The sequence below is a fragment of the Pelmatolapia mariae genome, linkage group LG10_11, assembly GCF_036321145.2.
Source record: "Pelmatolapia mariae isolate MD_Pm_ZW linkage group LG10_11, Pm_UMD_F_2, whole genome shotgun sequence".
NCBI lineage: Eukaryota > Metazoa > Chordata > Actinopteri > Cichliformes > Cichlidae > Pelmatolapia > Pelmatolapia mariae.
Window position 1 is genome coordinate 18,801,541 of NC_086236.1, and position 13,494 is coordinate 18,815,034.

General features: G+C 40.8%; 2 protein-coding genes across 3 annotated transcripts in view; both read left to right on the forward strand.

Moving 5' to 3' along the window:
* The window catches only part of LOC134637210 (rho guanine nucleotide exchange factor TIAM1-like), a 52,269-nt gene extending 40,956 nt beyond the window's left edge, over positions 1-11,313 (forward strand). The window contains exons 18-29 of the mRNA XM_063487574.1: positions 2,780-3,004; positions 3,310-3,378; positions 3,490-3,615; positions 3,894-4,002; positions 4,133-4,312; positions 4,466-4,584; positions 4,686-4,794; positions 6,592-6,650; positions 6,979-7,075; positions 7,950-8,037; positions 8,553-8,725; positions 8,972-11,313. Coding sequence (XP_063343644.1) covers positions 2,780-3,004; positions 3,310-3,378; positions 3,490-3,615; positions 3,894-4,002; positions 4,133-4,312; positions 4,466-4,584; positions 4,686-4,794; positions 6,592-6,650; positions 6,979-7,075; positions 7,950-8,037; positions 8,553-8,725; positions 8,972-9,603 — 1,986 coding nt within the window. The 3' untranslated portion in view covers positions 9,604-11,313. The remainder of the gene's footprint in view (positions 1-2,779; positions 3,005-3,309; positions 3,379-3,489; positions 3,616-3,893; positions 4,003-4,132; positions 4,313-4,465; positions 4,585-4,685; positions 4,795-6,591; positions 6,651-6,978; positions 7,076-7,949; positions 8,038-8,552; positions 8,726-8,971) is intronic.
* A 1,234-nt stretch (positions 11,314-12,547) lies between these two features.
* Positions 12,548-13,494, forward strand: part of LOC134637213 (glutamate receptor ionotropic, kainate 1-like) — a 35,041-nt gene continuing 34,094 nt past the window's right edge. For both annotated transcript variants that reach the window (XM_063487577.1, XM_063487576.2), the window contains exon 1: positions 12,548-13,083. In XM_063487577.1, coding sequence (XP_063343647.1) covers positions 12,957-13,083 — 127 coding nt within the window. In that variant the 5' untranslated portion in view covers positions 12,548-12,956. The remainder of the gene's footprint in view (positions 13,084-13,494) is intronic.

A 13,494-nucleotide genomic window follows, 5' to 3' on the forward strand; every position in this document is an offset into this window, starting at 1 on the left:
TATCTCAGTGGCATGGGGAATAAAATGGCATTGATTCTGGACAAGCTGATAACTGTTATACTGCACATTAGAATCTGCGATCGAAGGTTTGTTTTGGGGTTTAAAACAAACCCCCGATAAATAATCATTAAATCCAATTAGTTATGCACTTCACAATTTTCTCTATGCCACTTAGATTGCCAGTGTGAAAGTTAGTTATTGGTCATGGTGCGGCATCATGTTGCCATTCTTCTTCTCCTTCCTCGGTCCCCATCTCTTGTCATCTGTCTCTGCCACTGCCCCATCTGCCACTCGGCAGTCAAGGGCGAGACCTCGCTTTTAGGGCCAGAAATGGCAGTGTTATTGCTCTGCTTGTTGTGTTTAGAAACACGGAGGAATTCTCACTGCACAGATCGCTACACGTTCATCCTTGCATGCTTTTCCGGTTCTCAGTATTCTGTTTTCGGTGAACAAGATTTAATGTCTGATAAATGTTGACCACAAACTTGTTCTCAGCGGTGTGTAAGATCAGTTTGGGGAGTTTAAAGGGCCTTTATTGTGGATATGTTTTTTTTTAATGCGGTTATCACCTTTGTAAGCAATGCTTACCACACAATGTAAATTATTTGGATGCTACACAAAATTCAGTTACCTGTGTCATTTTACTTGTATTCAGACTTTCAGTTCATTTTGTGGTGAGTGTTTATTATTGTAACTGTAGTTAGTTAGTGATAGGAGGAACGTCAATAATCTCTTTGTTTGCCCAATTCTGCTGTGCAAACAAGTGTGTGTGTGTGTGTGTGTGTGTGTGTGTGTGTATAGCAAAGTTGCAAAACTGGTTTGAATACCACAATGGAAAATTATGTTTGTCATTGCTGCAGTCCAGCAGGAGACAAGGCATTGAATCAGTAAAGACAAGCCACTTCCCCAGCTGACCAGTTTATGTAAATCAGCCATCAGCAGCACACAGTGAGGTGCACTGCCGTAACAGAGATTACAATAAGTAAACACTTTCACTGAACCCATAAAAATGATAGTTTTGTAACATATATTATCAAAAGCGCTTCTGTGAGTAACACTGGTGGCATCCCGTTTAAGTAAATGGCGATTGAAATAGGATCAAACCCGCTTTGTGCTGCCTACAGATAATACAGATTTAAACTTGCATCATCCAATCAGCTTGACATGACTCACAGTTTGTAGTTTTACTTTGTGATGGTTTTAGTGTCTTTGTTTGTCCCTTAGAGTTTAGATTACCTGTATTTTTCTTCTCGATTACATTCTTTTGTCTTTCTTTAAAGGTTGCTTCATAAATGATTAACATGTACACTGGAAATAAACAATAAAGGTTCAGTGTTATCTCTGGACAGGAGGACTGGTAATTAATGAGATTTTTAGAGTTGAGTTCCCTTATAGTTGTTGCTAGTAAGAGACTCTATAATACGCACATGTACATCTATTTTTTTCTAGATTTCTTAGAAGAACTCAGTTCTTGTGACAGCCTGCCTGGGCTTGCAAAGAAAACTATTGAACTCTGGGTTTGAATTCAGAGACACCTCTTTACCTACAGGAAGTCTGCTAGTAGAAAGTATTGGCAGATGCTGGAAAGACTCATAACCATTGGTGCAGCAGGGAGACATGCTGCTGTATTACTTGTAGAACATTTGACTTTTTTAAAAACACACTCAGCCTGTTGGTTTGGATGCTGCTGCTTTTTCACTTCCATTTTTCAATATGCAGCGCTCTGTTGTGTTCATGTTCACTCCCGTGAGACTAATAAAGAAGCATTTTGATGTAAGCCTATAATATATAATATATTCTTCTCAGTGTTTGGTTCCAGTGTGTAATGTTATGGATGATGTGTGACGTGTGTTTCTGGTCATTACTAAACAAGTTCTAAGAGTAATATCAGAGAATGCAGGTTTTATAGTTGCAGAAAAGGAGAAGGAGGCGACAAGTCCCTTATTAGGTCTACTAACAATCTGAATCTAGCAGGTTTCTTCATGTTTGGTATGTCTGTGAAGGTTCTCAGTCATCCAGGTCATCGTAGTCTAAGGAGCGTGGAAAGAAAAGCTTCTGGACTTCTTTAAATTGTTTGAAGACGTTTCACCTCTCATCCGAGAAGCTTCTTCAGTTCTAGGGTCAAATGGTAGAGAGTCCCAGTTTTAAACCCTGTGGGAGTGTCCCCCCAAGAGGGACAATGGACCCCCTAATGATCCTCTACCTAATCGCACGAGCCAAGGTGTCAAAACGGGTGTGGGTCACAATCAGCCAAGGTTTTGGGTGAGCTCATTGTGAAACCTAACCACACCCTATCATTTTCTGAGGTCAAATGGCCCAGGATGTGAGTGGGCGTTAAGGCGTCTGGGAAGGGATCTCAGAAATGGATGGCAGACAGTTGGTGTCGCAAGCCACCGCCTCTGTTCAAAGATGGTCATTCACAGAGGACATAGATGGCTTCTTTCACTTCCTCAAAAGAGGAAGTGAAAGAAGCCCATTTGACCCTAGAACTGAAGAAGCTTCTCGGATGAGAGGTGAAACGTCTTCAAGCAATTTAAAGAAGTCCAGACGCTTTTCTTTCCAATCTCCTTAGACTTCATGTTTGGTGTCTTTGATACATAGCAGACTGTAGGAATGCGTTTAATGTCTTGTTAATGATGACTGGTGCATATGTCTTGATGCGTACTTCTCAAAATAAACCTACATATTATAGTCATTTAGTTATTTTATTAATTTTTGTGAGTGTTTTTTAAAGCGGTCCCTTAAAAATTCTGCTCTGCTTCCTTTTCTTTCTGAGCAGAGCACAGAGCAGGTCACTGCTTTCTGCCGCGGCCTTCATGACATCAATCCCCCCGAGTGCCCGATGTCGTCGTCCTCCTCATCGTCTTCATCATCCCTTTCTCCGAGCCCTGTGTCAGTTTTACCACCCACAGCAGCCGCGGCCACACAGAAACAGCTCTCCCACGCTGACAAACTGCGCAAGGTCATCAATGAATTGGTGGAGACGGAGAAGACTTATGTCAAAGTGAGTACAGGCTCTCTGAAGTGTTCTTTGAGCATGCTGTCTCTTGATGGTAAGAATGCAGCTATGGTCTCAGACTCACAAATGTTTTGCCAAGTGTGTTCCTGTGTCATCATTGCTGAAATACTTTTGTGTCAGTGTGAGTTATGTTGAAACCCGCAAGGGGTTGACTTCTTTCCATTATTTAAAATCTTTGCAAATCACTCATTAAACAGCCTTCAAATCAACAGACACCCACACATGCCATGCCTCATTCCTCCTTGAGCATCTGATGACAGGCTGATCTTGTTTATATCTGTCTCATTCAGGATCTGAACTGCCTAATAGAGCGCTACTTGAAACCTTTGCAGGAAAAGAGCTTCCTGACTCAGGATGAGGTACTCTTCACTTGATATTTATTATCCAAGAATTGAAATAAACTGTTTAGATACCATAACCTATACACGATTTTTGCTCCAAAGTAGTGCTGACAATGATGTGTGTTGCAGCTGGACGTTTTGTTTGGTAACCTTGGAGAGATGGTGGAATTCCAGGTGGAGTTCCTACGCACGCTGGAAGATGGAATCAGGCTGATGCCAGACCAGGAGAGGCTGGAAAGGGTGGAGCAATTTAAGGTGAAGGAATGTTGATTTTAGACCCAACTGCTTCATTTGGCTTCAAATCCTCTAATTATTTTGTCTCATTTAGGGAACACTCCCCCTTGGTACTGCTGTTTGTATAATGCATAATAAAGAGCTTATGTTAATCAAACAAACAAACAAAAAAAACAGTTGAGACTCTTTCTTATTTAGCAGCTTCTCAAAATTGGAATTTCCACATAATGTGCGATACCATCATTTAAACGCGGTCATATAATCTTATGATTATATGGTATGCTTGTCTGTTTTTGCAGAAGGTGCTGTTCTCGTTGGGTGGGTCATTCCTGTATTATGCTGATCGCTTTAAGATTTACAGCGCCTTCTGCGCCAGTCACACCAAAGTCCCAAAAGTCCTCGCTAAAGGTAAAAACATTAACAGATTCTTGCCTCATGTCAAGCATGCAGTCACCCCTTACTATTTTTAAAAGCAAGTCTTTGCGTTACCTTGTGCCTTACACAAAATAAATCGGTGTTTAAATTTCCGCTCCTCCAGCAAAGACCGATCCAGACTTCAAGGCCTTCCTGGCTGAGAAAAATCCCAGACAGCAACATTCATCCACTCTCGAGTCTTACCTGATCAAACCAATCCAAAGAGTGCTGAAGTATCCACTTCTGCTAAGGGAGCTCTATTCTCTCACTGACCCGGACAGTGAGGAACACTACCACCTGGATGGTAAGTATCCTTTTTTTCATTGAGCATTTAAAACTGTGGTGAAATGGTGCATCATCATCTACTCTCCTGCCCCATAGAACTTTATATATTCAGGATATGGGGTTGGTGAATCAATGATTTGGGGTTTTAACTATATATATTTGCCCCATGTAGTTGCAATTAAGGCCATGAACAAAGTTGCAAGTCACATTAATGAGATGCAAAAGCTTCATGAGGAGTACGGCGCTGTTTTTGACCAGCTGATCAACGAGCAGACTGCTGATAAAAAAGAGGTAGAACACATTAACGTATCAGCCTTAAGCCTAGTGAATGATCCAGTGACTTATTTGCTTTTTTTTAACATGTTTTTTTTTTTTTACTTTATGCATCACAGGTGGCTGACCTCTCGATGGGGGATCTTTTACTACATTCTACGGTGGCATGGATAAACCCTCAAACCTCTTTGGCCAAGAGCAAAAAGGACCCGGATTTAGCTGCTTTTGGTATGGTTTTATGTAGATTTTACCACCTGAAATTCAGGCTGCCGGGAATACCTCCTTACATAACACAGAGATATACCTACAATATGACAGAGTCTCCATAAAGTGGGGATTTGTTGTACTGATGTTTAATGTGATTACAAACCTAAGCTGATCAACTGTCTACATTTTGAGTTATTGTAGGTTTCATTTTCAGCCTCAGCTCTTCTTTCTGAATAGTTAAAAAAGGTCAATATACAGTTTGTGTCTTTATGCACAGGATAGATTAAAACCTGTGTAGACCAAGCATCGCTAATTCTAGTGCACTCTGCCATAGATGCAGCTAAAGCTGGAAGTTTGCATAATGGACATGAATGTCATTATTATATTTTGCTTTTCATAATTTTAACAGGTTTTTTTTTTCATGGGGCAGAATGATTGTAGAACAAGCACAATTAATAGAAATCAACACCCACCTAAGGGACTGCAGATGAAAAATTGCTGTCAAATTTACATAATGGATCCAAGTGCTCATGCTAAGTAATGTGCTGTCCTGTTTTAAATTGAAAAGACGTAAACTTAGATTATTAATTCAGTGGTGCTGAAAGCTACTTTACTTTAAAGTTTACTTAATGTCCTTGTTCTTAACTCCCCTTTAGTCGTCACAGCTAGCAGCTTCTCTGTCGCAATCCTCATAGGGTTCATTTGACGACTCTCATTGGCTTAATTGGTACACAGTGCAACGGGAAAGTCTCAGAAGCTCAGTGTAGATATCACTGAAGATTAACACAACTCAAGAATATCTCTCGGAATAATCTACAACCCTCAGCTCAGAAGAACTTGGTTCTGATGGTCAGGATCTGTAAGAGGAACCTGAGTTTGCAGCTAACTGCACTGAACCCAGTATAAATTCGAGGTCAGATGAGTTAAAGAGACTGGAGGTATGTTGGAGAGATAAAGGTGATGCATTCACCTCAATGAACACCTGCACTGATGGCTAAAAGGGGCTAAGATAAACATTTTGGAATGGCCTCCCCAAGTTCTGATGGCAAATATTTGGTCTGTCTGCAAAAGTTGGGTATTTCCCAGGAAACTAACAAATTTAATTAATCAATGCTGCCAAAACAAGTTGTTTCAAATATGTTACCAAACAGAAGCTGTCATGTATGTGCAGCCTGTTTTTGATACTGTATTGGTTTCAGAAAACCAAATAAACCACAACTTTTGCACCTTTTTTTATGTCAAAGATGTAAAAATATCATCCCAGAAAATAAACCAGTGTTGCCATGACATTCTTGTTCATCATGAACATTTCTAAACTTATAAGAGGAGCTGCATGCAGTTACATTTTTATGAAAGAGCACTTGCTCTGCATTTATGAATACTTTACTGTTTCATGTGAGGCTTTAGTGTCAGGCTTTGGTACTGCTCGGTGCTATTTCAGTTAATGGGCAAATGGACCCAGTCATGCAAACTGGGATCTTTACATTGTTTTTCACTTTTTGGGTGAAGTGATTATTAATGGTGTGATATGCAGTTCTCACACACCTACTCAGAAGTGCCTGGGATGTGTTTTAAAATGCACTCAGCTGAGACACTTTTGACAATAAATATTACATCTGCTTATTATATGTGCTTTCTTGGGCAAGGCGACAGTGAGTAGAAGTTGCTGCTTTGTTGTTGTCTTGGAGCTATTTTTTCCTTAAAAGTTGAAACATGAAGTTTATTTTACAATGTTTGATATGCGCAAAGAACGAATGCAGACCCTGTTAATCAATTCTCTCACTTCTTTTCGCCCCCTCTCTCTCTGCCCGCATGCAGTGTTCAAAACAGCAGTTGTATTTGTCTACAAGGACTGCTCTAAGCACAGGAAAAAAATTGTAAGTACCTTTTTTGGACTTTTAATTTTAATTGCATTTTAAGACACACAGTGATGGAGGGTGCACATCCTCTAAAGTGCTTTTAACGTGTTCTCTTTTTACATTGCATGGGGGACAGAAATAATTAGGCTAATGTTTCATGGTTGTGTGAGGGCAGTTATTGGCAGCTGCAATAACTGCGTGTGTGCACGCTCCCCATAGTACAGAATAGTAGATACTTGTGTCTGTTCAATGAACCCTCTCTCTCTGCACTCTGATGCTCTCTGCTGTCATGTTGATGCACTGCAGCGGTTATGCATTAAATATCTGACCAGTCTCTATTTTTCAGGGTGCATCTCATCGCGGATCTGGGGGCGATGAAAAAGATCCCATCCGCTTCCGTCACATGATTGCAACCGATTCTCTGCAAGTCCGAACCCTCCCAAGTGAGTATATTTAAATATAGTAACATGCAGCAATTTTTAATCTTTTCCCTCAGATACTGTTAGCATTTTGAGGACTGATTTGGAGTTTTACATAAACATGAATGGACTAATTACATTAGAAACACATGGATTTAGTTATACCATATCTTCAAATAGAAGACCTGTACAATAAAAATGTATTATTTGACCATTAGTCTATAATGTATGAATGTGTTGGACAACAACTGGAACCCCAACATATCAACATTTTTTTTTTTTTTAGGAAGAGTAGCGATAAGCTCAAAATTTATATTAATAAAAGTGTTTTCATGAAGAAACGAGGGAAAATCATGAAAGGATTTTGGATTTTCTATGTGTTAGAGGCTATGACTTGTTTAATGCATTAATTAATTTATCAGGTCATCCAAAAACATCCACTAGATTATAGCCTAACCTTAAAGTGCTTAAAGCCATAATCAGACTATTCCAAGGCAAAATTGCCCTTTTTTAGTTTTTATGCCAAGATCATTGAAAAGATCATTTGCATGTTACCCTGTTCCCCAAAATAACCACGGTTATAAATCAGCATTTTGTGACAGAAGCTTAAGATGCTTTGGAGGCCTGTCAGTGTTGCTGCTTTCCTCTCCTGCAGAAAATAAATAACCTTTTGTAGACACAACAGATAAATACTCATTAGTAGATCTGCATGCCTTCTTTCTCACATCTTCTCTGTGTCCTAAGTGAACTTTAAATCATCCTCCGGCGATTCAGCCCAAACAAGGCTGTTTATCTGCCTAATGGCCTGTTGTTAAGGGAAAAGAAATTGATGATGGAAATTAACTGAATACTTCTGCAAATGTATTTCACATCTTTTCTCTTCTGGGCCTTTTCTCAGACTCAGAGGCCACGGCGGTCTGTGAAATTGTCCACACAAGGTCTGAATCTGAAGGAAGACCAGAGAGAAGCTTCCAGTTGTGCTTCAGGTAAAACTGCACATACAGATTCAAAACATATGAACATGAATAATAATGTTATTTGTATAGCACTTTAAAAAAACAGTTACAAAGTGTGTCACATTTTGGTTCAAAACATTATTTTTTAAATTAAATGTACATATTTATACATGTTTCACAAAGTCATGGTCATTTTTTCCTGCATACACACAAAAGGCCACAGATAATTGGCAAAAGACTGAAGAAAAGAGAACCTATAGAAATTCTTTTTTAGCAGTCTTTCAAAACTAGTCACTGATTCAGCTGACCTGATAGGCTGAGGAAAAGCCTTCCAAAGTTTAGGCGCTCTGGTTTTAAAATAAGAGCATGAAACAGTTAGCAGACGCCGAGCAGTTACAAAAATCAAGATGGGGGGGTTAAAGTGCATACTAGAAGTTACATACTAGAAACATACAAAACAACAACAAAAAACACCCATCAAACCAAAGCTACCTCTGTCTTATAATATTTTCATGGTCTTTCATGTTTTCTTGTCTGATTTGCAGTTCTCCAGAGAGTAAGAAGGACTTCCTGAAAGCAGTTCACTCCATCCTTAGGGAGAAGCAACGACGGCAGCTTCTTAAGACAGAGTCTCTTCCCCCCAGCCAGCAGTATGTCCCATTTGGGGGAAAGCGTCTTTCTGCTCTTAAAGGGGTGCGGCCCACCATGAACAGAGCAGGTGAAAGAGCTTGAATATATGTTCTGTTACAATAGCAATCCAGACAACCATGCTTAGGCAGTAACAGATTGATTATAGTTCTGTATATTACTTTTTATTATAAATGCATAATATGTTTGCATTAGTTAGGAAAGACAGGAAAGTGTAATTTGATGTTTATTTCAGTTAACTAAAATCTTCTCAGTTTAGTTTGGGTTGAGAGTAATGACCTTGACTTGTGACGCCTTCTTATCTTTCTCTGTTTAGCCTCAGCTCCATCTCGAACGCTAGCTCGCAGGCGGTTGGTGAGGAACCGCATCACCATCGATACCGACCTGGTTTTCCACGGAGACAACAACAACAGCACTCATGAAGACCCCTCGTCTCGTCCTTCCCGCCCTTGCTCCAAATCCGAGTTGTCTGATCAACTTCAGCCTTGCAAACCTCAGGGAGAGGACACGGACCGCTGGGTGGAAGAGCAGTTCAACCTGGGCTGCTATGAAAATCAGTGTGAGGGCACCGATGTCGGGCAGGTGAAGGAGACGGACATTTTGAGCGACGACGACGAGTACTGCACGTCTGTCCGAGCCATGTCGACGAAACTGGACAACCTGGAGGAGCAGATGACAGGACTGAACCTACAGGGCAAAGACATCAACCTGAATGGAGGAGCAGAGTGTGAGATCATGCAGGAGGAGGACGCTGATCGAACAAAGCATGGGGATGACTCCAGCTTGGTAGACTCCATTACTTCCTGCGGTGCCTCTCTCCCGAGTAGTGCAACCTCAACTTTAAAGGTCGCTTCCTTGAAGCAGTGTGCTGTGGAGGGGGCCACAAACCAGGACCACGATGTCATCTGGGTGCGGCGGGACGACTTTGCCAACAGTGACGTCTTCTGATAGATGATGAAGATCATGTAGGATAATGTAGGAGTCAAAGAAAAGGTGTGAGGACAGATAAAAGCTTTAAAAGTGTAGAATTTGGGGAACCTCAACAAATCCTGCCTGTATCTCTGCACAACCCTCTCCTTCCACCTCACCCACATCCTCCCGTGTTCTGACAATCCTGAAGTACTGAAGCACCCAGAGGGGGGAAAAAAGTAACAAGGAAGTGCAGGTAAACATATGAGGAACACAGCACTGGATGTGCACGCGAGTCAATGAGCAAGCGTGTCTTCATGTGGATAAACATACAGTAAGTGCATGTGTGCACAGACACAGAAAGTAAAGGCAGCTACTGCACCACGCACGCATTTTACAGAGGAGACATCACAACTGAACTGTGACCTTCAGGCCAAAAAGTCTATTTTTCAACACAGGAATGTGGGTGTTATATTTTTCTGACGTTTGTATTCGAACACTCAAGGGCTGTGTGTTAAATTTTTTTTCGTTTTTTTTCTTCAGGGGCTTTTGGCTTAACGACTGCTGCATAAAGGACGGTGACATCTAACTAGCTTTATTGTGCTTTGTAAAAAAAAAATATTTAACTTAATATCAGCTACACAACAGTGTATAATCAGGAGAACAATAGAGTGCTGTTGACTTGTATAGCTGTATAAAAATATTTTGAAGCTCACTGTCTCCTCTCATATCCTTACCTTGTTCTTTATTTAATTACTGCCTTTAAAAAAATACTGTAATTTTTCAATGTTTACATCACATTCAGATGCCCAGTGTTACAAACTACCTTTTGTGTGTTTGCTGCCAGAAACAAGCTTCTATTTTTCCCTTTGTGTGAATGATGAGTCTTTAATTGTGTTTCTCAAATAAAATGTCTTTTTTATTTTGGTAACTAATTGATTTCATCAAGTCCATTATTATTCTGGACTCTTCTTTTTTTTTGCCACTGAGGCCATGTCGTCTTCATGTCTGTGATAAATACCAGAGTAATTACTATAGTCCTGTTTACTTGAATTGTCTCTTGTGTTTGAAAGGACCGTTTTAGTGACTGTACTATAATTTAAAGGGGGGGCCGGTCATGCAGTTGACCAGCCTCACTCAAATACAGGACTGGGCGATTCACCTCCCGTCAGGGGTCACAAATTGAATACTGATCAAATCCATTCTGCTCAGTATTAATCAATAGTTCCAGCTTCTCATGTGGCCCCTTGAGGAAAATTATTTGCCCACAACTGCTCTAATGGATTCAGACGTCATCCTCAGCTTTCATCTGTTACGTTGACTTTTGTCGTGTGGCATTTTCTATGTATATTTCCACTTCAAAAAATTCTGCGTTACTACCCCTGTCCACCAGGCTGTGCTGTTTCACTTTGTCGTCACAACAATAACAACCTGCTGATTGCTGTGCTCAACATAGTCATGCGCACCTTAATGGATGTATCGAACAAGCACTTAATACCCAACTGTTTGTTCGTGTGTGTCGGGGGGATGTGTAAGCAGCTCCGTTTCAGAATGAAAGGAAAATGGATGGAAATGATATACTCTCTTCTTAATTCTGTCTTTTTAATGATAAAGCTGGTTTCTTAGATTTTAGCCAACTGGCTCAGAATGGTCAGTACGGTCTTGAGACTGAGGTACAATCACTTGTCCTTGGAAGCAAATGATTCCCTTTGACCCCCGACCCCATCCCTTTTGTACGTTTAAAACTGTGGAGCATTTTTGATTTTTTTTAAATGTAAAAATAAATCTTTTTCTAAATGTAGTTTGGTGTGAATGTTCTATTTCTTCATTGTCAAAGCAACTCATTTTCTGCAGCCAACAACCACAATTTATTTACCATTATCTGTCGTAATTAATTTTCCCCACAAAGAAGCTGTACACACCAATTCTGTTTAAAATGTATCCTTGTTGTGGATACAAGGATACATTTACCCGTGCTTCTGCTGGAGTGTCAGGTATTCTACATGTGTGGCACAGAAAAAAACTTTACAAGGAGACAACTCTGCTCGGTATTCATATCAGTCGAGTTCCCCCCCCCCCCTTTTTTTGCCCAGGACCGTTGCCCGAGGACTATTTCTGGAGACGCAGGCTGGTCATTTTCTGAGTTAATTAAGTTTGTCTATAGGCTGTTTGTCAGGGCTCCAGGTTGAGCTGGCTGGTTGTCTTAGATCACTTGGCTCCCAGATTTGAGAGAGCTCGCAAACATTCTGATAAACAAATGCCATTTCTGATGTGATGGGGTTTTTGCTTGAGGCTTGCAAGATTGTGAGATGCCAGGTTTTTGGTGTCTTTGCCCGTTTTTAAATGTCACAATATTAAGCAGTAGCCCAGAGTTGGCAAACCCCATGGAGCTTTCAGTCAAGTAGTGGACAGATGAGTTTCCTCCACAAGGTAATAAAAATGATTCTCCACCGGAAGTCATTATGATTGGGCCAGTTCTCTTTCAGGGACGTTAAAACGCATTACACAACAATTCGTTATTTTTGCTGCCTTGTGAGAGTCATGGGACTGAATGGGAATGCGTCCAGTGATCCAGTCAGATAAAAACCTCGTTTTTGCCTGTAGTGAGAGATAATCTGGCCTCTGCCCTGTAACCTGAAGATTATTCTCCTCTCATCAGGACCGGTGGGGAGAACCGCTGCCAATCCATCTGCCATGCTCCTTAATCCAAAGCGACTGCAGCCAAACTAGCAAAAACGAGCTGAATCGAAATCAGACCGCGAGTACCTTCAGAGTAAAAGCTTTGAAAGTTTGACAAAATTAATTCTGATTACCATTAGGAAAAACATGATTCAATGTGATTCCAAATAGTTGATTGAAATTCGGAAATAAATGTCAAAATCTTTATTCGAACGTTCATAACGTATCGTCTACACACTTTGGGTCAATGCAGATTTTTAAAACAAACAAAAAAAAAAGAAAGACAGAAAGAAAGAAAGAAAGAAAGAAACTCCATCCATTACCTACTACGCATTTTTGCAAAACCTCCACGACGAGGCAGGTGTGAGTTCTATTCTGAAAATGCTCACCGGAAGCTAATTGAATTTCAGCTCGCTTGGCCCGACTCGCGCGCCCTCACTCCCCTCTGGCATCTGCATCCTCGGAGGCGCACGGACTCTCGTGGACGTGTTTGCTGTAGCCCACCGCAGCCAGCTATGTTAAGAAGACGTGACTTGATTTGACTTTGCATGTGAAAGTTGGACACGTGGAACTTGTTGTCGTCGTCTTTGGTTTCTTCTGCGTGATGGAGTGATGCAGAGTGGGATCATCAAATTGGGAATAAAACTTGGGTTGCGCGCTGGCATGGCGCGTCAGGTGTGCCCGGGCTCGATTAGAAGCTGCTTCTGTCTGTCATGGTCTCGACATTTGCCGTGACTTCGAGAACGAGAGGGAGAATAATGGAAGAAAGAAAGAGACTTTTTGGCTATTTTCTTTTCGCGGCTCAGCTCTTTCTGAGCTCCACGCAAGTCCTCAGAATCGGTAAGCGCAACAGTTTACGCACGTTGCTGATGTCGTTTCCCTGCGTTTGTAAATTGACTGAACAGTCAGAACGAAAGTCTAGCGTTTGTGTGACCTGTTTCATTTTCCCTTTGAGATTTAAGAACATTCTGGGTCTGCGATGGCCGTTTTGCATCCGAATTTTCAGCCTTTATACACATCGAAAGTGATTGTGCTATTATTATTAATGATTGGGATTAAGATTCACTGAGGGTCAATACAAAGGAAACGATTACCGTACTGCTTCAAAAAAAATACTTTGAGAACTTTACTCGCGTATCGATTTGCCACAGATTCAGTGTTTTGCATTTTCATTACTATATAAACAGCAATGTGAGAAAGATAGTTTACATATAAATCAATACAAGATAAATATCCCCTCTAAGGTGGCTA